The sequence below is a fragment of the Suncus etruscus genome, chromosome 11 (genome assembly GCF_024139225.1).
Source record: "Suncus etruscus isolate mSunEtr1 chromosome 11, mSunEtr1.pri.cur, whole genome shotgun sequence".
Lineage (NCBI taxonomy): Eukaryota > Metazoa > Chordata > Mammalia > Eulipotyphla > Soricidae > Suncus > Suncus etruscus.
The window spans coordinates 107,511,954-107,538,997 of NC_064858.1; the positions used below are offsets into that span (position 1 = coordinate 107,511,954).

Below are 27,044 nucleotides of genomic sequence, written 5' to 3' on the forward strand. Positions count from 1 at the left end.
ACATTCCTCCATGTGCACAAGGCCTCTCCTGCCAGGGCCAGGGCTCCAATCTCTCAGCAATGGTTTCTTCTCACTTCCGCATCATCAAATTGTCTCTATCGGAGGATTCCCTGCTGTGTGAAAGTGTGCCATCGTACACTTAAAAACAAGCAAAACTTGGCTGGTGTGATAGGAAAACAGGTAAGGAATTTTCCTTGCTTGCAGCTGACCTGAACTCAATTTCTAGCATGCTACATGTAGCCTTGAGCCCACCAGGAGTGATCCCTGAGCTCAGTGCCAGGAGTAAGCCCTTAGCATGACCAGGTGTGGCCCAAACTCCTTTCCCCAAAACTAAAAAAATAAAAAAGTATTGATTCCATGCCTCTCTCTAGTAATCACACTCCCTCCCCCATCCATCCTCCCTGTTACAGCAAATTTCCCCAGAGGTATTGTATCTTTTGGCCACTAGCACTTGAAACTAAATTGAATTATGCTTTACGTGAAAAAGCAAATTCCAGAGTTAAAGACTAAACTGTAATAACTCTTTTTTATTACAGCTGAGATGATGGCATTTGGGGGTCTGTTGGGTTAAATCAAAATAGTTTGTTTTTACTCTTTCCTTTCGCTTGTACTTCTTAGAGACCTATATGTACATGATTTTCATTCTGCATTGTCTCAAATTTCTCCTCCTCTTCTCTCTCAGAGAAATCTGTATCTATTATTGTGTCCTTCATCCCCCAGTCAAATATTTCCAAGGTTTCCTGGTCTTTATATTGCTTACTTCAGTGGTCTGTTTCCTGGCATAGATCTGCTGATGGTTTTGGCCCTATTAGCTATAACCTTCTGGTTACCATTTCCTTCGCAGCCCACCTTCTCAGTGTTTTCATTTCCTCTCCTTGACACTCAAAGTTAAAACATCCTAGGGGTTAGGGGCTTCACACTTGACCTTCTGAACTAATCTCCTAGTTTATAGACTTCGACTTTATTTTGGTTGCTCAGAGCCCCTAGGGCTGTAGTTAGTGAAGCTCAGGGGATTCGTGTGCCCAGTGATCAAACTTGAGTCAGGCACAAGCTAGATATGTACCTTAATCATTGAGCTATCTCCTAGCCCCAAGCTTTTACATGAAATACAACCCATATAACTACTTAGTTAAACCTGGGTGCCCTTCCCCATCCTTTAAACTCAAGACCCCAGGGGCCAAAACACTAGTACAGCACGATGCTTGCCTTGCCTGTAGCCAGATTGACTTGGTTTCAATCTCAGAAACCCTATGGCCTCTCAAGCGCTGCCAGGAGTGATCCCAAGTAAGGAGTAAGCTCTGAGCACTGCCAGCCTCTCTCCCTGCAGTCAAGCCCCATAGCACCCATTCAAGGGAACCCTTTCAGATGTTGTGTCAACAGCTCACCTTTCGAAACAAAACCCTTGATTCCATCCTATCAGAGCTAGTTCCTCCCATAGTTAAAAAGAGTGGGGATCCTCTTCCATTTTTCCCTTTTTCAAATCTTCCATGGTAGCCATAAGCCAATCTTGCCTTAAGTTAAACTCAGAATTCAGGAGCTCCTGTCCTATCTTAAATTCAAAATTTGCCTTTATTTCCCACCTGGTATAAGCCTTTCCACCTTGTCATCATAGCTGCTTTGGTCTCTTCTTCCTACAACATTAGTGATTCTCCCAAAACTTTCATTAGAGCCAGTCACTCTCCCACCCAAAGTTTCTGATGGCTGCTTGCTCTCCACCCCACATCCTGCCAGCATGCCACCTCTTTCAGGTGTTTATAGACTTTTTCTTCTAGAACAGGCTACTTGATCACTCCATGGTCACTTCTTCACTTCCTTTAGTTAGATCTCTCCCCAAATTAGAAGAGTCCCCTCCCAAGCTTTCATCAAACTGGAGCCTCCATCCTGGTATTTTCAGGGGGCAGTGGATGTGAAGGTTTATGGAATAATTCCCTCAGAGAACTAGAGGCATAAAGCAAGTTTATCAGGGAATAAGATTCTTACAAAGAGAAAACAAGTAGGTATTTAGCCCAAAGTGAAAAGATCCAGAGTTGTCCTTTGTCCAGGTTTATATGCCCTGTTCTTTTATGTGCCTTTCTCAGCCCAGACCCCTTAGTCCCCATGGGAAGGCATCTATGAGACATAGGCCTGATAGATAGATCTGGAAGTTTCTTGTTATTCTTTAGCAGCTACCCACATCCTGCTGATGCATATTTAGTTGAGAAGGATCCACAGAAGAGAAATTTTAATGAGCTGAGCACATGCTACACACATAGGGAGCCTAGGTACAATTTTCTGGCACCAATTGGCCCCTGAGCGCTGACAGGATTGTCCCACTAAGTCTCAAATAGGAATAATTTCTGAGTACCACGAACTGTGGACTCCAAACAAGTAAACAAACTAAAAGTATTTTGTTGAGTTGCTGTAAATTATCTTCTGGGATCCCTGGGAATAAACCCAAACATGGGAACAAAACTTGCTGAGACATCCTGGAGGGACTAGCACAGAAGTGCATGTCCTCATTGTGGCCACTTTAGAAGGGGAGACCTGGCATCTCCTAGTTGACTCCATGGTTTCCTACATTTTGGTTTATATCTGGGTATATAGATGTGGGTAAATATATGTATATATGTATATATATGTATATATATATATATATATATATATATATATAGCTACAATATGAGTATCTGGAAGCCAATGTTGACCCAGGAGAGAATCCATACAGTGAAAAAGTACAAGAACGGGCTCAGGAAATCCAGCACTCCAGCAAAGAAGCCAACCACACAAACCTTCTGCTCTTAAGAAGGAAAGCAGCTTAATGGAGGAAGACTGAAGAATGAGTGCCTGCCTTCCTCAGACCCCTGCTTTTATTGACAAGAATCAGGCTATACCCTAGGATGGGAATGGAATACCAAGTAGGGAATAATCCAATAATCTCATCTCCAGATCACACCCTAGGGTGGAGTATGAATATTGATTAGGGTGGGACCAGTAATCCAACACCTAGGCACCAGGAGCCTTTTAAACAGTGTCATTTTATGGCTGTGTCACCCCCTAGCCTCAAAAGGGAGATCTTGACTTCCTGAACTCATCACTAAGCACTTCATATTCTCTTTGTTTCTTCATGGTTCTACCATTTGTCAAAAACTGATCATTTGGGGGCCAGAGAGATAGCATGGTGGTAGGGCGTTTGCTTTACATGAAGGATAGTGGTTCGAATCCCAGCATCCCATATGGTCCCCCAAGCCTGCCAGGAGTGATTTCTGAGCATAGATCCAGGAAGAACCCCTGAGCACTGCCAGGTGTGACCCAAAAACAAAACAAACAAACAAACAAAAAAACTAAACAAACTGATCATTTGGATTATTGTCTGTCTCTCCTATTAGAATGTAACTTCCAAGATGGGAAGTATGGCCTTTGTCTATTTTGCTGTAATCCCAATGTGTTAAACAGTGCCAGGCACTTTCATGTTTATTGGAGGAATGAAATACAAGCAAAGACACAGAGCAGCAGAGCAGAAATTTTCATCTCAGTCACATGCCTTCATGGTTTTTTTTTTTTGCTCAGAGTTGAAACATATTCTTTTAAGCACTGTCATTAAAAAATGCACAGGGACAACTAAATAGAAAAGGGGCATTGGACTAGATCAGCATGCAAGCGACTTAAGTCCACCATCCTGGTTTGGGGAACAGTTTCAAATACAGGGAGTAAGGATCTGGTTTTATGCCAAGCAGAGGTAGACTGATGTAACAGTTTATACATATTCTAGTGGTTTTTCAGGAAACTCTTACATATTCATAAGGGAGAACAGCAAGCAAAGAGCAATTGAAGAACATACAATGAACGTGTTGTATGTATAGATCATGGTGGAGAATCATCATCAAGTGTGTGAATTTTGGTATGGTGATGAAAAGCTTGAAAGCTAGAAGTTGAGGACTCCAGTGCACTATTTCTACTGGGTGGTATTATCTGGGGGTCATCTCATAGAATAAATATTCATACGCTCTTCTTTGACCCAACCAAATTCAATAAGATGCCATGGGCCATTTATTCAGAGAAAGGTGGTCATACCCTCCATGCTATAAACCTCAGGCAGTTGTTTTAGACAAGATGAAACCACTCATTTGTTTGTTATTAATTTGTCAGGAAACATCTTCCAAGAATCTGTTATGTGATGCCATAAGATAGATTTCAATGAAAAATCTATCAAGGAGTGCCCTGGTCTAGAAAAGAGAGTAGTTATTGTCAGGTTCTGTAGTAGAAGGATGAGACCACACAACTGGAATAAAGTTTAATAATACTTTAATCCATCTACCAACAAGGCCCCCACACTGATGGAGAGGAGCCCCACCCAAGGTCATGAGGAAGATCTTATAGGGAAAGGGTATAGTGAGGTCCCAACTTTCTGATGCTCCTTAAAATGATTGGCTCTTGCCTAGGGGTACCTTCCTACTGCTGTCTTGACCTTCCCTGATAGGCTACAAGCTATGGCCAGGTAGCTTGGGGCAAGGTCTATAGAAATAGTCTTGTGAAGAACTAATATGTAGCTCACACCAAATGGTTCTTACAAAATGAAGTATCTCCCTGCTCAGAACTCAAGAAGCCTGCCCTGTGGCCTTTACAAAATGGTATCTCTCCTTGTTTAGAATCCAGGTCTCAATGGTTATTAGGAAGAAGATAGATGGGGAGAAAGAATGTGACCTTGGTCAAATGACAGAGGAGCTAAGATACAATGGAGATGTACAATGTCCAAAGATGTCCAAAACTAAGATACAGTGATGCCTGAGATCACAAAGGAACCAGAAACAGTCTTTGTGTTCTACTTCTGTCTGGCTGCCCAGCTCCATAAAGTCAGATGTGATCTCCAGGCTTTGTAATGACCAAAGGATCATTGCCCAATGGCCTTGCTCAGATTCCCTGGAAAACTACTGATTACAGAGCATCAGTCATGTCTATGTTGAATGGATCTAGGACATTCTACACATCCTTCTCCTAATTATTCCTCGCCTCACTTCACCACAATCTCCACTACGCCAAGGTGTCTTCAGAGAATTCAGAGCTTTGCTGGTCCAGGGATACCTGTCCTCACAGCACCTTCTCTCTTCTCTTCTAGGCTTTTTAGTGCAATTTTAGAACAAGCGACCAAAGCGGATGGGGCCAACGCACTAGGAGGGAAAGGGGCTGGATTTGACGTGAAGGCTCTGAGGGCCTTCAGAGTTCTTCGCCCCCTGAGGCTGGTGTCTGGAGTTCCAAGTGAGTAAAGCCATTCTTCTTATTGACAATGTTATCTTGTGACCACCCTCAGCTTTCCATGCAGAATTGCCAAGAGCACTTTGCCAAGGAACACCCCCCCCCATCCCTTTTAAATGAGCTCCTTAGCTTTAGAGAACTAAAAAATCTAAGTGAAGTCATTAAAACACACTGTGGTCTGCTCCCCTTTCTGTAAACGCCTGGAAAAAATCCACAACAGTCATCGAGCCAAAATGAAGACAGCATCTATAGAGAAAACAAAGCGGGCCTCCTTTCAGAGCAATCCCCACCAGTTCTGGGCTGGCAATTTAAATACATTTGCAGGGGGAGTGCCAGGTGAGCAGGCTAATCCCCAAAGCTCAGGAGATTTTAGCCAATGGGATTAGTTCTACTTGCTGTATTTTTCCAAAGAACAATCAGAAAGCATCAAGGGATGTTTTTTAAAAAAAAGTTCTGTTTGCCATTTCTCCGTCCCTCGCAGGTCAAATGGGATGGTTTTGGCCTCAGAAGCCCTACTTCAGAGCGGAGCACCACCTGTCAGCACAAAACCCATTTAGCTTTCTGAATTAGGCAGAAAACTAGGACCGGAAAGATTGTATATTGAGATAGAAGTTAACCTGGACAGCTCCCCTATCCTTGCAACTCCCCTAGCCCACCCCATGATGGGTGAGTCCCATACATTGAACACAGCATCGAGGACATTCCACATCAATTCTAGTAGACACCACTGTATGAGCTACTTCAACCAACTAAATCATGTTTCAAGGAAGCCCTTCCTTCATCCCCCACTTGTTTCATTTGTGGTAGATGAGTGTATTTGTGGTATGTGTTTGTTTGCTGAGGTTTTTCACTCAGAAGTCAGCTCCTTGGGATCTGACCCTTAAATCAAGGTACAGGGAAGTCCTCCCACCAAGTTGAAATAGACTGGCTTGGAGATGGGGCAGGGAACAGAAAACAAAGACTCCCCAGAACCTTCAGTTTTTTGTTTCTGTGTTTTTTGTTTTACTACCTCCTATACTAACTGAACACAGGCGGCATCATTTATGCTGCTTTGCTGCATTGTGGTTCTCTTAGGAGTTTTAGAATCATGAAAATGTGCGGGACCTTATATTTGCCTATTAAAGACTATTCATATATGCATAGTAGAGTGAAAAGGTCTTCCCAAAGCAACTTAATTAGCTGCCAACAGAACAGGACTAGAACCAGGCCCCCAGTCTGGCAAGTGAATTCCCTTTTCTATCATAGTCCTGCAAAAATTTAAGTGTTTATTTTATAACTTGATTATCTTAAACTATTGCATAAATATCCTGTTTTCTGGAACATAGAAGTCTCTTAAAACCCCAAAGAGACTGTATATTGTCTCCAATTACTACACAATACCTAGAATGGTCTCTGCAGAGGTAGAGACATTTACTGAATTTATGGGTGATTTTCTTGGCCCAGGGCCTCCTGGGCAAAGCTTGGCCATAAGCAAACAGAAAACTAAACCACATTAGTAAGCTTAGACCAAAATATTAGCCTTAGCCACTGGGGACACCTGGGGCTAGAAATAGTATAATAATGGCCAAGACCCAATCCATTCTGTGAAGTCTAAATAATTTGAGACTTTTTAGTCAATCTGGGATAACAAAAATAAAAATAAAATATGAAGGGAGGGTGGGAATGTCTTCAACAAAGACTTTTAAGGAGACATTTGAGAGTGGTATCTATGTCAGCCGGCAAAAGTAACTCTGAATTGATTCTTGACTTCAGCCGACAAGTCTACCCTCAGCTCAGTGAATCTCACAGGTCATGTATGTGTTGGTTAGGGATCCTGAGCAATGCATATGTCACAAAAGTAAATATTTTGCTTTACATCGTGTATTTGACAGTCTAATGGAAGAGGGTATCAAACAGCTTTTTCTGAAAGGACAAATTTATAACAAAATCTTAGTGACTTTCAACTAAATATTTCTTTCAACTAAAATATTTCTATGTGGGTCAGGAAACATGAAGATGTTGGCTCTCTGTTTCTCTTCAGAACTCAGCTGGGTCAGGATGTGAGCAGTTTCTATATGCCTCATTTCAAAACCCAGGAGCAGTGGGCATAGAAGCCATGTTTTGCACATGACATCGGGTGGAGGCTCAGAAATTAGCATTGAACAAAACCACACCAGCATGTTTTAGGCTTTTGCTGAAATATGAAAAATATCACAGCTGCCCACTTCTCATTGACCAAATCAAACCACATGGCTCACCCAAAGAAAAGGGACATAGATGTCTATCATACCTAAGAGGCTGCCTGGCCTAATGATTATGAACAAATAGCACAATCCATTACAAAGTCCTAGCGGAAATTGTTGTTGTCAACAATATAATTTCTCTGGCATAGCTATCTTACAGATATACATGGTGAAGAAAGCTTATACTTTAGTGTGGGGAGGATTAGATTAGATATGAAAGAGTATTGTAATAGATTGAGTAATGAGTAGGGTTCTACTACAGAAGAACATTTTCACAAAGATCCCCTGCTTCCCTTTGCATTCATATAGATGTAGAACTTGTATAGGTAACCATGTAGTTTAGCATTTTAAACATAGGACCCTAATATAACCTGCCATGCAGTTCAGGACAGTATTTTTATCTCTGAGAACACTCTGAGACAGGTTTGGAAGTAGGAGGCAGCCTTTCAGATAATGCTCACAACTATGCCTTATTTTTCAGAGGTGACCAATTAAATGGAAATGCTCTTCTAAGAGCTTTAGTCAATCTTTCATCTTTCCTCACTGGAATAATGTCTGCACTTTTTTTTTCTACTGGTGTCACCCTAGAGGCATTTGTGGGATGTCGGGGCCATTCCAAGCTATTCTTGGCCTGGGTATACAAGCATTATGGCTCCGTGGTTGGACCTGCAGTATGAGTTTCAGCATTCAGGTGACCAGGGCTATCTGTACCCAGCAGTACTCCGTAAGCCATGCAGTGCTGGGAGTTGAACTTAGGGCCTTGCATATACAAGTTAAATATTTTTCTACTTGATTTATCTCTCTGAACTCTCTACAACTTTTTGGAATAGTGAAGTGTGGATATGAATAGGCATTATGTACTACTTAGGCTGATGCCATCTAGAACCAAATCAGCTCTATCTCCTACCATTACAAAACTAGACAAATGGCTTCTTCCATTTCTTGTAACATTTGTCTCAGCACACATGTCTGCAACAGTGCTCAAGAAAGCCAACTATTGTCTCCACTGTTGTCTGAGTTCTTGTCTTCCATTCTTTTTCGGAGTTTACTCCTGTCAGGCTCTCTCCATAACTGCTATACAAAAACAGCTTGATGACAATTACTGGCTTGATCCCTAGTTCCATATATGTTACCTGGAGCCCAGTCAGGGATCATCCCTGAGCACAGAACCAGAGTCAGGAGTAAGCCCTAAGCACGCCAGGTATGACCCCCAAATCAACATTTAGAAATTAAGTAATTAATTTTAAAAAGCACTAATGTTTTCCATATTACTGAATAAGCACCCTGTTCTCCAGTGCTACTGAGTTATTTGCAGTGATGAAATCTAATGGATTGTTCCTTGTCTTTGTTTCTTTGTTTGTTTTAAGGGGAAAACACTCTAGGCTTATGCCTAAACACTCAGGAGGCTTATGCCTGGCTCTGTGCTCAGGGATACACATGGCAGTGACAGGGAACTCTCTGTGGTACCAAAGTCAGAACTTGGGTCTTCTGCAAGGAAGAAAAAAACTCTACCTGCTATACTCTCTTTCTAGCACATGTCTCTTGTCTTTGAACTCCATTGTCATTTAACTCCAGTGGCATTATTTTTTCTATAATTATATAGTCTTGTTCATTTATTTTTTCTTTTGGGAATTATTTACTGATGTATCCAATAATCTGATTCTTTTACCTCTGTGGCTCTTCTAGGTATGAACTCAGTTCCTAACTTTCACATACAGACTCCTGGCATATGATATCAACAGTATACCCCTTAGTATTCACGAATTAATGATCACCAGCACAAATCTCTCCTCTGAACTTTAGACTTAATCTAACTACATGCTTACTTCATTTCTTTAACCAGGAATCTACTAAACATCTTCAACTTAGTATATCCACAAAAAGTGCCCAAATTTGTTTTATTTCTGTTAGTATCACCATCATTTTTCCAACTACTCAAATCAAAATTCACGAAGTTCTTTCTTTCTCTCACCTTCTGCATCCAACCTATCATAAGATCCTACCTTCGAAACATACCAAGAGTCTGTTTCTTACTATATCCACATATATTCCAATCAACTAAAAACATCTCCTCCCTGGATTATTCCACTACCATATTAACAGATTTCTCTACTTATACCTTTACCTTACCCTAGTCATAGCCTAATATTAACACAGTGGCCAAAATGGATCTATTAGAGTACATACTACTGTGTACATAGAATACATTCTACTGTGTAAAAATCTCCACGTTTTCTCAAATTCACTGGGCAAGAGTCAAGATCTCAGTGGACTCCAAAAACCTCAGTCCTCTGCACTGTGACATGATCACATTTGACTTTCCCCTGCCTATTCTATTTGATGCTTTCATGATCATACTGTGCTTCCAGCATGCTGAGATCATGACCATCAAGGCCTTCACACTTACTGCTCTCTTGAGTTGGATCGCCCTTTACTGGGCTGTGCACATGAAAAGTCTCCTTCAGACTCTGTAAATGGCATCTCATCAGAAGGGCCTTCCTCAAACCCAGGGGATTCAACCTCACACTTCCTGTGTCCTCTCCCTGCTCTATTTCCCTCATGACACTTTCCACTTGCTCCCACGGTATATGTTTAATTGTTTGCTGATTGTGTATAACCTCCGTGAAGCCACCAGTCTTTATTTGTTTTGCCCACTGGTATCCTCTCAGCATCTCCAAGGCCAGATAAATCCCTGTAGGATGAGTGGATACTACTCCACGGCCCCCTCATGGCTGTGAGGCAGCACTGCAGAGAGCTGTTACTAAGAAATCTAGCCAGTTTACTGAAATTCTGCTCAGGCTAGATGATCTTCTGTTTACTTGTGCCTTTGGTACTTCCGCAGGGTTCTTATTTTGGTCATATTTCATTTGCCTTACAATACGCTGTATGTAGATATTTGGGATGTTATTATTATAATAAATAGGTTAATGGGTGACTTGTATAGCTGTAATTCTAAGCCCCAAATGTTATATTTTGAATGTCCATATGTGAAATAAATACCATTAAATTCAGTGATCAGAGTCTATGAAGGGAGAGATGATTGTGAAGCTAAAAAGCTCTGAGTCTTTTATTTATTTGTTTAGTACGCAGGGTATACAACATTGTGTTATTGTGCCAGCCATCACAGCCAGTATAGAAATAAGTCATATGCGAGACTGGGGCAATAGCACAGTGGTAGAGTGCTTGCTTTGTATGCGGCCAACCCAGGATGAACCTGAGTTTGATTCCTGGCATCCCACATGATTCCCTGAGTCTGCCAGGAGCAATTTCTGAATGCAGATACAAGAGTAATGTCTGAGCACTACCGGTGTGCCCCCTCCAAGAAAAAGAAATGTTGTATGTTGCATATGTTTTCAAGAAAAAAGTGTTCCTAGAGATAGTGACATAAAACAAGAACTGCAGAAGAAAATGGTTCATAGAAATAATGATGTAGAACAAAAACTTGGCGAACACCAATAAGCAAATAAAAGAAAAACCTACCACAAGCAAAAATCATTATGGGATGTGTTATGCAACCAGGATGCTTCCCAGGGTGGAGACAGAGAATCAAGAAAGGCTTTTTGAAGGACAAGCAAAGAGGTGTATTCCAGGAAATCATGAAAAGGGAGAAATGCAGCAGGAGCTGTCTAAAGTAAGACCATGGATTTTGGGGAGTGATTTTACTGTGGATGCTAATATCAACCGAGTCAATCAAATTTTGTGCAATTGCAAAATCTGTCCATTTGTTACAGCAAGACCCTTCCAAGAGCCAAGAGATCAGTTTCCATTCCCTCTACAGCCCTGCTGTCCCTGAGCAGAAGCGCTGTCAGGCCTGCATATTGCACTAAACGATAAGCCATATGGGACAATAAACATACAGTGAACATGAACAATAAATATGAAAGGCTGTGATTAAATATTTGCAGTGTATAGGAAAAAGGGTATTTGTTTGCAGAGCAATAAGCAAGGGTTCACTTCCTCCTTCCATAGACTCCCATATGCCCTCATGGAGAAGAACTTTTAAAAGTGGATTACATGAAGGGAACAGACAGATGGAGGTGAGAAGGTGTTTCTTAGACTTGTGAGCTCTTTGACTAAAACTCTCAGTAGCCCCAATTTGATCTGAGCATGGAGAAGATTGATGAATCGCTCCCATGCAAGCCCAGCACTATTTTTTGTAAATACAAACCTCTCACCCAAACATCTTGAGCGCTTTCTGTGAGTCGGGCTAAGGAAGAAAGTGTGGCTAGAGATCAACAGGATCTCTTCCCAATATGTCATGATGCTTATTCTTTAAAGACCTTTCACAGTGTATAGTTCTTTTATGATGAGAATTTTTATGAGATTAACGAGCTCTTTCTCAGCTCAGGGTATTATTTCTGGAGGTACACAGAATAGGAAACAGCTTATTAAACAGGAATTTGCTTCCTAATTGAGAAGAGAGAAGGAGCAGCGAGGACCATTTGTGGAGTAGATCAAAACCTTTCTCCCAATTATCCCTTGGTCAGTTAAAATTGTTTTCTAGAAACAAAGCAGCAGTTTTCAGTAGACAGGTATCTCGAATAATAGCAGGAGTTATAGGAGATAGAAGGAGAAACTGGAGACACAATGATTTCTAAGCACAAGCTTTTTGCATCAGGCCGTCTGTCTTCTGCTACTGAAATACCTCGTATCCTTAGAGAAATGACCAGGCTTCTCAGATCTTTGATTGTCTCATCTATAACATGAAAATAATAATAAAAAGTTTCACATATAGTCGAAGAGCTAAATCTGTTCCTACTTGCCAAACACTTGTGCGGTGTCTTGTTTATAGTAGAGACTCAGTAGTAGCTGTGAAATTATTTCATTACATTACAATATGCTATGTTAGGAATGAAAACTAGAATGTATGCTAAGCTTACTATGAAGGAAAAAACAGAAACATTTAAAAGTAAAGATTGTCCTAGAGCTACACAGTAATCAAAGACTAAAAAATATATGCCAGAGAAGAGGGGGTTTAATTATTTGACCTGTATAATCTATATACTGTATATACTATTCAAATTAAATAATATATTATATTAAATTAAATGAATATCATAAATTATAATATAAGCCCTAATATTGGAAATAAATATTATAACTTATAAATCAAAGATATATAAACAAAAGGAAAACAAAAGGCTTAAACTCGGGTCTCACGCATGCACAACATATGACTACCACTGAGTGACAGCCCTGGTTTGAGATGAGCCTGGAAGTTAATTGCAGAGGAGACAGGCCTACCGATGGAGAGCCATGATGGGGGGAAGACCTCCTTTGTTTTAGGTCGCTAATGCTGCTCTGCCAAGGCCGGCACACCAGATATGGTGGGCAAAAGACTACAGAGTCAGAAGTGGTGCCTAGAAGACAGAAAAAGTGCTCAAGAAGGCCCCTCAATGCCAAACCAATAGTCAGTTCCCAAACAGCCATTGCTGTTCTCTCACCTTAGAAACAGACCCAAAGCTCAACTGCCGACAGATAGGTAAATGAGGTAAATGTTCTGCAGTGGAGTGTCAGAGCGAATGGCACATTCAGGTTCAAGGCAAGATCATTAACTCACCTTCCCAGCCAGCTGGCACAGAGCTGGCAGCAGAACTAGACTAGAGCAACCCACCCTCTCCTGCCTGCTCAGCCTCTGCTGCTGAAGCCAGGGTGGACACATCCTGCCTCTGAATCACTCTGCAGTGGCCTTACACTGTCACATATGTAACATGCTTTCTCAGTGGTGGTGGCTATCAAGTATCTTTGACTTCCTTTGACTTAAGCCTTCCTGATGCAAAAGCTATGAACTTATCTGAATATCTAAGCACTTAGGCCTGCTTGTCCTGCGATGCAGTCCCCCCACATCCCTCTCACTATTATGATGTTTTCTCCCTGCCTAGGTATTAGTAACTATGAAATTAGCCATGCTGATTAGCAAACTCTGCTGGTTAATCAGACCCACTAGTAGGGACCTTCAAACTACGGCCCGAGGACCACATGTTGTATTTATTCCCATTTTGTTTCTTCACTTCTAAATAAGATATATGCAGTGTGCATAGAAATTTGTTCATAATTTTTGTTTCTACTATAATCTGGTCCTCCAACAGTCTGAAGGACAGTGAACTGGCCCCCTGTTTAAAAAGTTTGAGGACCCCTGCTAGGGTCATATTAGAATTGCTAAAAACAACATTTTGGGTATGTTTTCATACTCCGATGGTTCAAATGCAGTCACTCACACTGCTTGAAGTTTGTTTTCAGTCAGCTGGGCCACTGTGAATTTACAATAAGCATTAGTGACCAAAGAGCATTGTAGAGGCTCCTGGGCAGGGTTACTCTGTGCTAGAGAGGAGTTTTGTGATGCCAGAGGGCCTGGCCAATAACTTCTCGCCCTCACTCTCATCTGAGGACCTTGCCGCCCCCATTTGATGAGGGAAAGCCTACCCAGGCAGATAGATACTCAGAAATTTAGAGTAGCCCTAAAAAAGACAGATTGGAGAAAGTGAGAGGAAAACATTAAGTCAGGGCAGAACTTCTCTCTACACCTCTTTCCACTTTTCCCTGATAATTTTGTCCAATCCTGCCCTTCTCTCTGGTTAATATTTTCCCTAAAGCCTCACCGGATACAGAGATCTAGCAACATTCAGGCCTAAAATGCAAAAAAGGTTCAGGTGCCAGTCCTGTCTTCACCCCCAGCTCGCAAGATTTCTTTGCTTCCTCTGTGACTTGACTCACTGAAGTCCCCCAACCATTCTCACTACTTTCCTCTCTGGTCCCCTGTGCTCCTCTTTTCCAACCCATGTCCCTTGTCTTTGAAGTCTTCATGTCTCTTCAGTCTCTGCTCCTTCCTTCAGTTTACTTGAATGTGGCTACTCACTCCCCCTCCCACTTTATTTTGCTTTCTCCTCCTTTTCATCCTCATACTAAAGAGGTTCTTTTCTTTGTTTTTGTTTTTGTTTTTGGATCATACCCGGCAGCACTCAAGGGTTACTCCTGGCTCTGTGCTCAGAAATCACTCCTGGCTTTGGGGACCATATAGGATCAATCTGCGGTCCGTTCTGGGTCAGCTGCAAATGCCCTACCACTGCGCCACTGCTTCGGCGCCAAGAGGTTCTAGATATACTAAGACAAAGATGAGGGGAGACTGACACATCTACTGAAAAGGACAGATGCATCTGCAGAAGGGAGTCCCCCTAAGTGCACCCCTCGCTCTGCTTCTCACAGGCGGCCTGGAGGGTTGCTGCCTATTCATCCTGAACCCTTTCTCCAATGGCTCCCCCACATCTCTTTTTGTTTTCACCCAGGCAGGAGTCATGAACTTTATTCTCTGTATTTATTCATCTCTCATCAGGCTCCATGTAAGTTAAAAATGTTCGAGTGGGAAGGGACTGGAGATATTTGCCTCCCACCTCCAGGCCTGCCTCCCCACCACCCACCACTCTGACCAAGTTTCCACACCGCTAACAGCAGCAGGAGAGAAATCATTTTCTCAAGGTTGCTCAGTTTCTTCCTACAGTGTCTGGAAGGCTCCAAGGTCGGCCTGCAGTTGGGCCCCTCTGGGCTGGGAGTCTGGAGTTCACAGCACTTTTCCACACTCGTTTATTTCCAGCCACCAAGCCCCTAGACCCCCCAGGGAAAGCAAACCCTGCAGAAGCCTGAGCTCCCTCCAGCTTTCGCCCCAGGCAGCCCTCAGGCTTGGCTGTGTTCCTGCAGCGGCACAGAGCCCTCTGGAGGACAGCTGGAAACAGGGGCCTCTTAACATTCTGAACAGGTTGGCAGGTCGGCTCTGCCAAGAGGAAGGGGAAGTCGCTCCCTGAGGCCCATCAGAAACAGCAGAATTTGGAGCAGGCTTCCACCATCCCTGCTCCGGTCTAGGAGTTGCAGTCCTCACAGATCACTGCTGTCTTCTCCCATAGGCCCCAACATGGCTCCTGGCCTGACGGGACCCTCTCCTACCTCCCAAGTGCACAGCTGTTCTTCACAGGAACTGTGAAGGGCTGTCTGAGGAGGACAGGGGCCTATGACAGTTCTGTTCTTGTTGACACTTCTGTTTCCTGCTGTCTGCTTCCCCTCAGGATGTCTGGCTGCAAAGCAAGGTTAATAACAGGGTTTCCATGGGGTAGGGTTAAGATTTGACCCGTAAAGCCCCCTCTGATTTTGCCAACCAGGACTTTATAAATCCCCATCTCGAAGAAAGACTAAAAATTGGGAAAAGTCTTAGCAGCAGGTAATAAATAAGTAAAAAGTGAGTCAAACGTGGCACCATTCGCTCAGACAATGTGTATATTTTACTAGTTTTCAGTCTCGCCTGTCTGGGACTCTTGCTGAGAGGTTATTGCCTATCAATAACCGTGAGTGACTAAACTGGACACAGCTCTATTATTTGGTGTTCAGCGTACAATGGTTTGAAATAACGGTAAAGAATGCATCTAATCACACACTGACTTTTCAACCTTACGAAAGCAAGCTTTCTACCAGGGATGCAAATGTCGCTTTTGTTGAGAGCAAAATGTAGGCGGTGATAACTAGTAAGGGTGACCATGAACAAAAGCAGTCTTCAGGATCAGTGTGAGGATTTCAGACGCCCAAGAGTTTTAGTAGATGATGAATCAGCCCAAGGTGGCTGAGACATTAACCCTAGTTTATAGATTGGCAAATCCAGCCCTGAGGTGTCTCCCAAATTCAAGAACAGAGAGGGGCTGGATGATTTTTCAGGTAGAGATCACTCCCAGAAGGGCTTGATCTTATTTATTTGGAGGGGGTTTTTGGCCTCTTGACTAGCTTTTTCAGACTGACTTTGGAGGTGGAGGACAATTGGCAGGTCAGGCATTGGTTTGTTTATGTTCCGAGGATTTGAGAACCCTCTTGAGCACAGGAACTCTATAAATGTTTCTGATAAGAAATGCTATTCTGGTTACCTAGAGGGCTTGAATTAACTTGTAAGGTTATCTGGGTCTGACAGCTCAGGACTCCAGGGCTCTAATTCTGACCAGATCAGTGACTTATTTTTTTTTTCACCTCTGGCCATCATTTTTTTCATTTGGGAAATGAGAGAGTTAAGTGGCATTAGCTCGAAGAGGAATTATTCCTTGTGGTATTATTCTAAACTGAGATGCTATTGAATAACTTAGCTGACAATTTCCTTTTTAATGATAAATTCGAGAAGCGGTCATTGACAGGGTGACCTTTGGCATATTCCTTTACTCTTTCAGGTCCCAACACAGTTGCAATCAGCCCAGAGATAAGAGAGTTTGTTATATCATATCATAACATTATTCTTTTAATAAGCCAACATTATTTTTGGAACACTAATGATGTACTAGGATCATTGCAGATAATGGGGCAATGACATTAAAATAAAGATCTTTTCCACTCAGGAAACTCCTTTGTAGATTTTTTTCTGTTGGACCTACCTCTTTCTTAAAGACCCCCAACCTTGAAATTCCAGCCAATAGCAAAGTGACTTAGTTAAAAACAATGGTAATCATAAAGACGACTTAGGCTTGTACGTGACCTTATATATGTATATATAATATATAATAAAATATATATGATATAAGGCTCATATATACATATGTATATTTATATATGTATATATGGATTGGGGAAAATGAGGGAAGAAGCAATGAAGATTTGGTGAGCTCAGTGTCCCATGAACTGATCAATATACAGAAAATGAGCCCCAGGTACCTGGTGTTATTGGTTCTTTCTCTCACTGATTCATACACTTGAGTACATAGGCCTTAGGGTTTGTATCTAGGTTCAAAGTCTCAGGACCACCACTATTTTTGTTTCCTGAGCTATAAAATGTGGGTTAAAATTTGCATGAGAGAGAGGGAGAGGGAAGGAGAGAAGAGAGAGAGAGAGGTGTCTGTCATAAAAGCAAGCTGGGGAATGGAGTACAGTGGAGAAACTGGAAATGAAAGCTGGTGAAGGGGTGGGTGTTGGAATATTTTATGACCGGAACTCAATTATCAACAACTTTTTATTTTTTATTTATTTATTTATTTTTATTTTTTTTTCGAGAAATAGATTTTACTATACATGTATAGTAAACAACTTTTTAACCCTATATCACAGTGATTTAATATAAAAAAATGCACTCAGACTGGAAAGATCACACAGGACAAAAGGCACTTGCCTTGCATGCATCTGGGATGGCAGCAACTCTGAGAGAACTAGCTGTGCAACTCCTCCCCCCACCAATCAATAAAATAGAATTTTCACTTACTTTGTGGAGTGGTTGTGAGGATTAAATACAAAGTATTTGTAAAATGTTTTAATATTCATGCACAGTACGTAGAAAGCATTGAACTACTCATATTCCTTTGAAGGAGTTGCACTCCTGTCAACTTTTAGGTTGAACCAGGTAGAGAAGGGAAAACTGTTATAGCTTATTTTAAAAAAGGACAATTTTATTAAAATATAATTTATACTCAAAAATGAATAATTTTAAGTATTCATCACAAATGCGTCATCCACATAATATTAAATGACTTTTTTCAACCCCTTGTCCCCTTCTAGAACTGTTACACATCCTTTCTATCACTTGAGGGCATAAGGCATGTTCATACAAATACACAAAATAATCTCTACCCTAAAACTACACTATTTGTGGTTTTTGCCTTTTTCTTTGACTGTTTATTTTTTTTATTTTTTATTTTTTGTTTTTGGGCCATACCCGGCAGTGCTCAGGGGTTACTCCTGGCTCTGTGCTCAGAAATTGTTCCTGGCTTGGGGAACCATATTGGATGCTGGGGGGATTGAACTCAGGTTCATCCTGGGTCAGTCATGTGCAAGGCAAACTCTCAACCACTGTGCTACCACTTCAGTCCTTAACTGTTGATTTTTAGGCCACACCCTACAGTGTTCAAGGCTTACTCCTGGCTCTGTCTTCAGGGAATCAGAGGACCATATAGGGTCCTGAGGATCAAAGCCAGGTTGACCACTTAAAAGGTAAGCTCCCACCCCCTGCATTATAACTCCAACCCCAGTGGTTTTGTTTTAAATGGTTATTGGCTCTTCAGATAAATTATGATAAAGATGCAACCATATTAATCCACTACATATCACTTTGGTGTTTTCCATTTCTTTCTGTCAATTCAGGCTTCCCCTGCCCCTTATGCTATACCAGAACATGCGTCTATTGATGATCTCAACTTTGATTTACCAGAAAATATCTTTATCCCCTCCCTATTCTGAAGAATATTTTTTCTGAAAATAGAATTTATGACTGACGATTTCTTTTATTTTCAGTACTTTAAATTTGTTGTTTCATTTACTGCTGGCCTTCATTGTCTCTGAAGAGAGACATTTAATTTTCTTATCATGGCCCCCTAGTATGTATCTTTCTTGATTTCTTTCTAGATTTTTTTCTCTATCTTTGGTATTTAGCTGTTGACTTTGATGTATTGTGTTATGCTTTTCCTCATATTTATTGTGCTGAAGTTTCTGTGCTTCTCAGATCCATTCAGAAATTTAGGGTCTTGATGAAATTTGAGAAATTTGAGGCTATTCTTTCTTCAAAAACTTTTATTTTTTTTACTCAAATTTTATTATTTTCTTTTGCTAACTCTGGTTAATCATATATATTTTTATTTCATATTATCTACTTGTTCCAGTTTCTTTCATCTTTTGTTCTCTGTGTTTTGGAGATTGGATTATTGATTATTAATCCACTTTATTCGGCTATCTCCATTCAAGCATAGTCAATAGAATTTCTGAGGTTTTTTTTTTTTACATAGTTTTACTTTTATCTTTGGAATTCCCTCTGTTTCATTTTTTTTTAATTTTTTAGTTTTAATTATGAGAACAAAAATGCAAAGAAGGAGGAGAAGGTAAAGTTACAGTGGAAGGACAATTACCCATAAACAGAATTCTCAGAAGTCCCTTTGCTGATACCTTAATTTTGAACTTTCAAAGAACATTAAGAAAAATAAAACAGAACCCATGTACAATACTTTGTCCCTCAAGTCCCCAGATTGTAGTACATTATAACATTTCTTAGCAGTACACAAAGCAATCTAAAGCCATAAATTTATGTAACTCCTTAAACATTGAAGGCATAGTATTTTTTTACATTTCCATGCACATGTATATTAGTTTAAGTTAACCTCAAAAGTTTAAGTGGGTTTTTTTTTAAAGATTAGAGTCAAAGGAGCACAGTAAAAACGGTGTTAGAGTGGCAATTATTGTTTTCATAGGCCCACCAAAATATGAGGGACATGGAAAGGAAAAGCCTTGGCCTAAATACAAGGAGACCCTACCCCTGAAGTTTCCTGGACCAACTCTAGGCTCCAGACAAACTAGTTTGTCCAATCCAAGTCATTGTCTGTAGTGCCAATACACTTTTATTTTCCACACAGTCTCTGTTGTTGGTATCATGTTTCTATATTAAAGATCCTGGAATCTGCATATCCTACATTGAAGTCAGGAAGGTGTGGGGAAATCCTCTAGTTTCACCTCACAATTAAAGGGCAAAGCAGAGAGCCCTGTCCTGTAAGTAGGTTGTTGTTGTTGTCAAGTCTTCTTAGTGTTAAGGAAAGTCTCTTTTGAGCAGGTCGTTGTCAGAGCAGCGGTAGGGTCTTCCCTGGTAGAGGATTGCTTCCAGGTAACGTTATAAACACCTTGGATGTTTTGTAGATAGCTTCCCTGGTTCAGGGGTGAATGGAGAATGCCCATTCTTCTGAGGCCTATGCCAGGTCATTATGTCAATGTTCAGGGTGTAAGGTCCCATTGCCCTACAAGATTTGTGTGTTCCTATCTCTATTAGATAAGAACTTACTTGTATGTATAGTATTTTCTCATTTTAATGCGCCTATGCAAACAAGGAACAATGCCACATGGTGTTATCGGCCCATATGGGGTCCGCAAGAACAAGTCCAACAATCCCCATGACATGATTCAAACATGAGCATTAAACTGAGGGACTCTTTCATCAAAATTCCTTATTGAACAGCTCACAAAGAGAAGAAAAGATAAAAAGTGGGGAAAATCATCACCGTATAAGAGAATATTTAGTAAGAGTTATAGCTGTCAAAGAAATACACATAAAATATTCAAAAGATATATGTGTCCATTTTCTGTCCTTTGAAATATTGGGGGTTGTTAAATCCAGTGCACCACTTTGGTCTGTGATTAGGACTGTGCAGTACTGAAGTTAGAAAGGGTAAATGGGGGTATTGATGGTTGGGGGTGAGAGAGTTAAGAGTAAAAATGAGCTTTGTAGGGGTTTGCGAAAGGGCAGAATACAAAATGGACATTCTGCATACACAAAACATAACTTAAGGATAGGGAATACTATTAACATATACTGTGCCCGCGGGGGCACTAGCCCCCACGCGGTTTTGAACATGTAGACTGGTAAGAAATTGCCAGTGACTACCTTAGTGCAACCGAGCAAATCTCAGCACACCCCAAGTTAGGATCCACCATTTCTGACACCCAGTGAAGGCCTGGAGGCTGAGGGCAGGAGAGGGGACGGTTGGGGGCCTACCAAGGCTCCCAGCACCCCCAAGCTAGGGAGAAGGCCTTCAACCTGGGATCTCCCCCAAACCCCAGATCAAGAAAGGATTCGGTAGAGAACCGGAAGCCAGGATCTGCCCGCCCTGTGCCCTTCCCACCCTAGTGCTGGGGGAGGGTGGGGAAAGCTTGGGGGCCCCTCCAGGAGGAACCACCCAACACCCACCCACCTTTTCTGGCCACCTGGACTGGCACTCAGGGAAGGCCTGGAGGCCGGGGGCAGGAGAGGGGATGGCTGGGGGCCTACCAAGGTTCCAAGCACCTCCAAGCTAGGGAGAAGGCCCTCCACCTGGGGTCTCCCCAAACCCCATGCCGGCTAGAGCTAGCCTCCAGATCAAGAAAGTCATTTTTAATATAATTTACTTAATTCTTTCAAGATGTTTTCCTTGAATTCTTTGAATATTCTTAAAAATTCTCATCTGTTAAACTCAACAATATTTGAACTTTGAATATTCTTATTTTCAGTTTTTTATTGATTTTAAACAATTTACTATTTTATTCAATTTTATTCCTATTTTTAATTCATTGATGTTACTTTTTAATTGATTTTGTTGGCAATGTACCAATAACATACTATTTCTTAATGTACTTGTGACTTTTAATCTGAATGCTAAAATCATGATCAATAAGTTGTAGATACCTAGATTTTATCATTTTCCTATAATGGTTGATATCTTCAGCAGATAATTTAATTACTTACTGATCATTAAAAACTGTAGGGTTTTGTTGATGTAGATCAATTCAAAAAGCTAAGCCCCTCAAGCCTCAAACTCCTCTTGATTGTTTATATGTTTTGTTTTAGACTTTGGAACTACATGGGATAGACTGGGCCTCACCTATAGTAAAGACCTTTCTTCTTGAAGTGTCCCCTAACTTTTGTCCTTGTTGGCTGCCCATGGTATTAACAAGATTTTAACTAATTCTTTCTCCTATGGCAAGGCCAAAACACCAGCCTACCTGACTTCACTTTGCCAAGCACTGCTTAGCCTATATTATTTTCTGCTTTCAATTCGATAGCATATCTATTAGATATGTCCCCTGATAGACCTCCAGAGTTTCAACTTGCAGCTGTCTATCCCAGACCGAAACTATGAAATTGAAGAGGACCCCAACAAAATTCCTAAGGTCTTATATTTACATAGTATCATGCTTTCCTCCCTGCGGCCCCACTTCAGCCATTGAGGCTGCCCACATTCTGATCTGATTTCTGCTTTCTCAGATTAACAGAACTATAGTGGTTGATTTCGACTATCCACTCCTGGTGTTATAGTTTGTAAATTACTCCCCATCAGGGAACCAGAGCAATTATGGTTTTTACTCCCACAAACTTAATTCTCTCAGGGATTACAGTTCATGTAGCTTTGTATGTGCTTTCTATCGACAGTTGCCTCTTAGATATTTGTCCAATTTAAACTGTTTAAAGGGGTTTCTCTTTACCCCATAATAAATGAAAGGAGAAGGATACCTGCTATTTAAATAACAAAAATAGCATGTCTTATGGAACATGTTTTATAATATAACAAGTTTAAATCTAATCTAGTATATATAAGATTATATAAGATAATGTAATAAAATAAATTAAACCAACTAAATAAAATAATGAACTAGATAAAGTAAATAATAAATAATATAAAATAATAAATGATAAAATATAATATAGTATATGTTAGTATCCATTATTAACTACACATTTACTTTGTTTTTTTGGTTTTGGGGTCACACCCAGCAGTGCTCAGGTATTACTCCTGGTTCCACGCTCAGAAATTGTTCCTGGCATGCTCAGGGGACCATATGGGATGCCGGGATTTGAACCAATGACCTTCTGCATGAAAGGCAAATGCCTTACCTCCATGCTATCTCTCCAGCCCCAACTACACATTTACTAAGGACTTATCACCTATATGTATTTGAAAGAAAGAAAGGTATGCTAGGATATGTAGAGAATAACCCAGCAAGTTTTTCAGTCAGAGTGGACTTTCTTACCCAATGTTCTCACTCTTTGGTTTTTTGTTTTGTTTTTGTTTTTTTAGACCACAATTAGTGGTGCTCAGGGTCACTCCTGACTCTGTGCTCAGAAATTGCTCCTGGCTCAGGGGACCATATGGGATGCCGGGGATTGAACCCACATCCAACCTGAGTCAGCTGCATGCAAGGCAAACGCCCCAACACTGTGCTACCACTGTGGCCCAATGTACTCATTTTATTTTTTTTATTATTTAATGTTCTCATTTTAAAAGTGCTGAAATCTGGGCCACAAAATGTCACATGTCTTGTCAAGGTAATGGTTATTAGTTATCATAACCCAACATTTTTTTCTTACTAAACCCCAAATCTCTTTAAAACAAAACAAAACAGGGGCTGGAGAGATAGCATGGAGGTAAGGCATTTGCCTTTCATGCAGAAGGTCATTGGTTCGAATCCCGGCATCCCATATGGTCCCCCGAGCCTGCCAGGAGCAATTTCTGAGCGTGGAGCCAGGAGTAACCCCTGACCACTGCCGGGTGTGACCCAAAAACCAAATAAATAAATAAATAAAATAAACAAAAAATAAACAAAAGACAAAACAAATAAAGACTAAGCAAAATGTTTGGAAAATTTTTTCTCTATGAAGATTGTACGGTGCTTTGGTTCTGACTGACTCATTTGTGGTTTGAGCCAGATGAGGAAATAAATACATTTAGAGTTCTAAGAACATTTTGTTTGAATTGTATATAAAAATTAACTTATGGTATACAGATGCCGCATATGTTGGCAATAATGCAATCTTGGTGGGTTGTGCAACTCCTCCTCAAGAATGGCAAGAGATTAGATAGCTGTGAGTTGCCTGCATCTGATCATATTTATTTGCTAATTAGGTAGAGGCATAGAAGCATGACAATCTTTCAGTATCTCATCCAACCTGAGATTCTATGAGTACATATTATTTGTCACCAAAATTATGAACACATTTTAATTTATTCCCAGAAACTGATACCTTTTATAATAATCAGTGGCTATAACCAAACTGTCATATTATTTTTATTTCCTCTTATCAGGAATAACACTTAACATATTTCCCATCCCCAGAAATTTACTCCATGGGGCCAGAGAGATAACACAGTAGTAGGGGGCATTTGCCTTGCATGAGGCTGACCTAGGCCAGACCTTGGTTCAATCGCTGGCATCCCATATGGTCCCCCAAAACAGGAGCAATTTCTGAGTGCATAGTCAAGAGTAACCTCTGAGCTTCACTGAGTGTGGCCCAAAAAAAACAAAACAAACAAAAAAACCACCAGCAACAACAACAAAAGAAATTTACTTTAAAAAGCTGTAGCAAGGTCTGGCACTCACTAAAAGAATTTGTGTGGTGGATATTTTTCCAACATTTTAGAATATGTTTATACATTTAGAGAACCTGGTTCTGTAAGTGGATGTAATAAGAGAACCTATGAAAGGGGAACATGCCTAAGTAATTTCTCCCTCCAGAAAGAAAAAAACACTTTTTCTTTCCAAAATGGCAAAATGGGATCATTTAGATCAATTGTCCTGCTGAAGACAATTAGAAATGCTAAAAAAATATTCTATATCTCTATTCTGAGAACTGGAAAAGGCAGCTGACTAAAAGTATTATGAATCCTCTACAGAGAAAGATAACATCATCAAAATTCTCAGACTTTTTGAAAACAATTGTTTTTAAAATGAATTAGATCTAGTCTATAATATTATTATGTTTTTTCTAAGGATGACATAAGGAGAGAATCAAGATGAATGAAAATGAGTAGATTCAAGGACAATTGAAATAGATCTCCAAAGGATCTAGATTTTGAAATAATCACATATAGATTTGAAAATATCTGTATTCACTATGTTCAAAGAGATCTAAGATAAGATTGATAATTTCTGAGTCAGAAGATAAGGAAGAGATTAAAATGTGTTTTTTAGAAGTGAAGAATGCAATAGCAAATATGGAATGCATCAAATAGATTTAAAGGAATATTTGGCAGAAAATAAAATTGTTGAACTGTCGCCACTGGAGAAAATACTGAAATTTAAGCACTGAGAATCAAGATAATGAGACATAAAAATAGTAAAATACAGGAGAAAAGAACAGCTATATTTCATTAACATTTTCAAAATATGTTGTTAAGTATGTTTTATTAATGTAGCATATCATCTTAACTTTTTATTAAAGAATAATATATTGATTACCGTGGTATAGAAAAGGGACTAACCTAGATGGACGTGAGGGTGGGTTTCTATAGATACATCTATAGAGATGTTTTGTGATAAATTCTATAACCTATTATCTTTCTTTGTTGTATCTTATGTATTTTTTTAAGTTTTGTAAAAAGAAGAAAATGAGGGGGAAACAAGGGAGGTACCAGGACCAAACAGGTGCAAGACTACTAAGCAGTAGGCTAGATACAGAGGAGACCACATAGTCTAGCTACCCTGGGGGTGAGGGAAGAGGATATGGGTGGTAGGACAAAAACGGAGGTGTAGGGAGGACAATTTGGTGATGGGAATCCCCCCTGATTTTATGTAAATATGTACCTAAAATATCATTGTCAACAATATGTAAGCCACTATGATCAAAATAAAAATTTTTTTAAAAAAAAAGAAGAAGAAAATGACAGGCTTAGTCAAAAGAGATGTGATTTTTATTTGCCATAGAAGAAAGTCATATTACCAGTTGGATAGTAGTAGACAGGGTTGACAAATCTTCCATTTACAGTTGTCATGAGAGAAATATTGGGGGCAGATAATGGCTTGGGGTCACACCCAGTGGTGCCCAGTGCTTACTTCCAGCTCTGCACATAGGAATCATTCCTTATAGTCTCAGGGATCAAAATCTGGCCACATGCAAAGCAAACACTTTACCCAATGATATTATCTCTCTAGCTCCATAGGAGAGAAGGTTAAAAGGCTTGTGGGCCCCTGTCTAGAAGCCATTTCAAAGGGCCCGAATAATAGCACAATGGTAAAGCATTCTCCTTGCACGCAAGCACCACACGACAGACGGCGGTTCGAATCCCGGCAACCCATATGGTTCCCTGAGCCTGCCAGGAGTCATTTCTGAGCACAGAGCCGTAATGCTTTCCACAGTGACTGACAGAGACAAAATTGAATTGGCTTTTGACCCCTACCCCCGAGTAAACTTCAGCTTTGGTACAATTGTTCTTGTTACCTAACCCTTATTTTATTTACCTTTATCAAAAGAGTTGAAGAATTAAATGAAATTTTGTCTGCACACTGCTTTCCACAGGCCAGGCTGAATTCCAAGTAATAATAGCTGTTATTTCCATTGTTCTCTGGATCTTCTTGTCTCCATTTTGCCATTCTTAATTTTCTCCTGAGACCAGACTTGGTTTTATTTTGTTTGGTAAGAAAAGAAACTCAAAAACCTTTCATCAGCATGTTGTATCTCTTCTACTTGTCATATGTATTCATTTTATTACATTAAACACTGGGTAAATTGATACACTTGAAAATGTTAAGCTCTTTTTGGACCAGCTAAACACGGATGAAACTGTAACAAATATGAAATTTGTCAGAAAATCTTAAGAGGTAGTTATGGTCTTTTTCCTTTTGGATGCAGAGTTGTGGTATAAACCATCTTAATTTTATTCTAGAATTCTTATTCTTGTTTTTCATTCAGGTACAATTGACATAAATCATTATATTTTTCAAGTATTCAGGATATGATTCAATATTTGGATATATTGCAAAATGCTCTCCATACTAAATTTAATTAAAATCAATAATCATACAGAATTACAAATATTATTTTTTCTTGTGTCAAAACAGTAAAGATCTCTCTTAGCAACTTTCAAGTATGCATTTGATTTTAGTTGCTGTATTTTATACTATATCTGCAGGACTTATTATTTTTATAACTTGAAATTTTTACCTTTTGGATTCCATCAGCTACTTACTAATTTTCTCCAGCATTCTCACCTTGCTCCCCTCACCCCTATATCTTTGGCAACCAACAAACACAGCTACGTAAGCTATTGTTTCTTTGTTTGAAAATTCCATATAGTAGGGGCCAGAGCGATATAGCACAGTGGTAGGGTATTTGCCTTGTACATGACTGATGAAGAACAGACCTGG

The 27,044-nt window shown here is 40.2% G+C and overlaps 1 protein-coding gene across 1 annotated transcript in view; it reads left to right on the plus strand.

The window, feature by feature from the left end:
- CACNA1C (calcium voltage-gated channel subunit alpha1 C) overlaps positions 1-27,044 on the plus strand; it is a 657,609-nt gene that overhangs the window by 446,041 nt on the left and 184,524 nt on the right. The window contains exon 5 of the mRNA XM_049783035.1: positions 5,093-5,232. Coding sequence (XP_049638992.1) covers positions 5,093-5,232 — 140 coding nt within the window. The remainder of the gene's footprint in view (positions 1-5,092; positions 5,233-27,044) is intronic.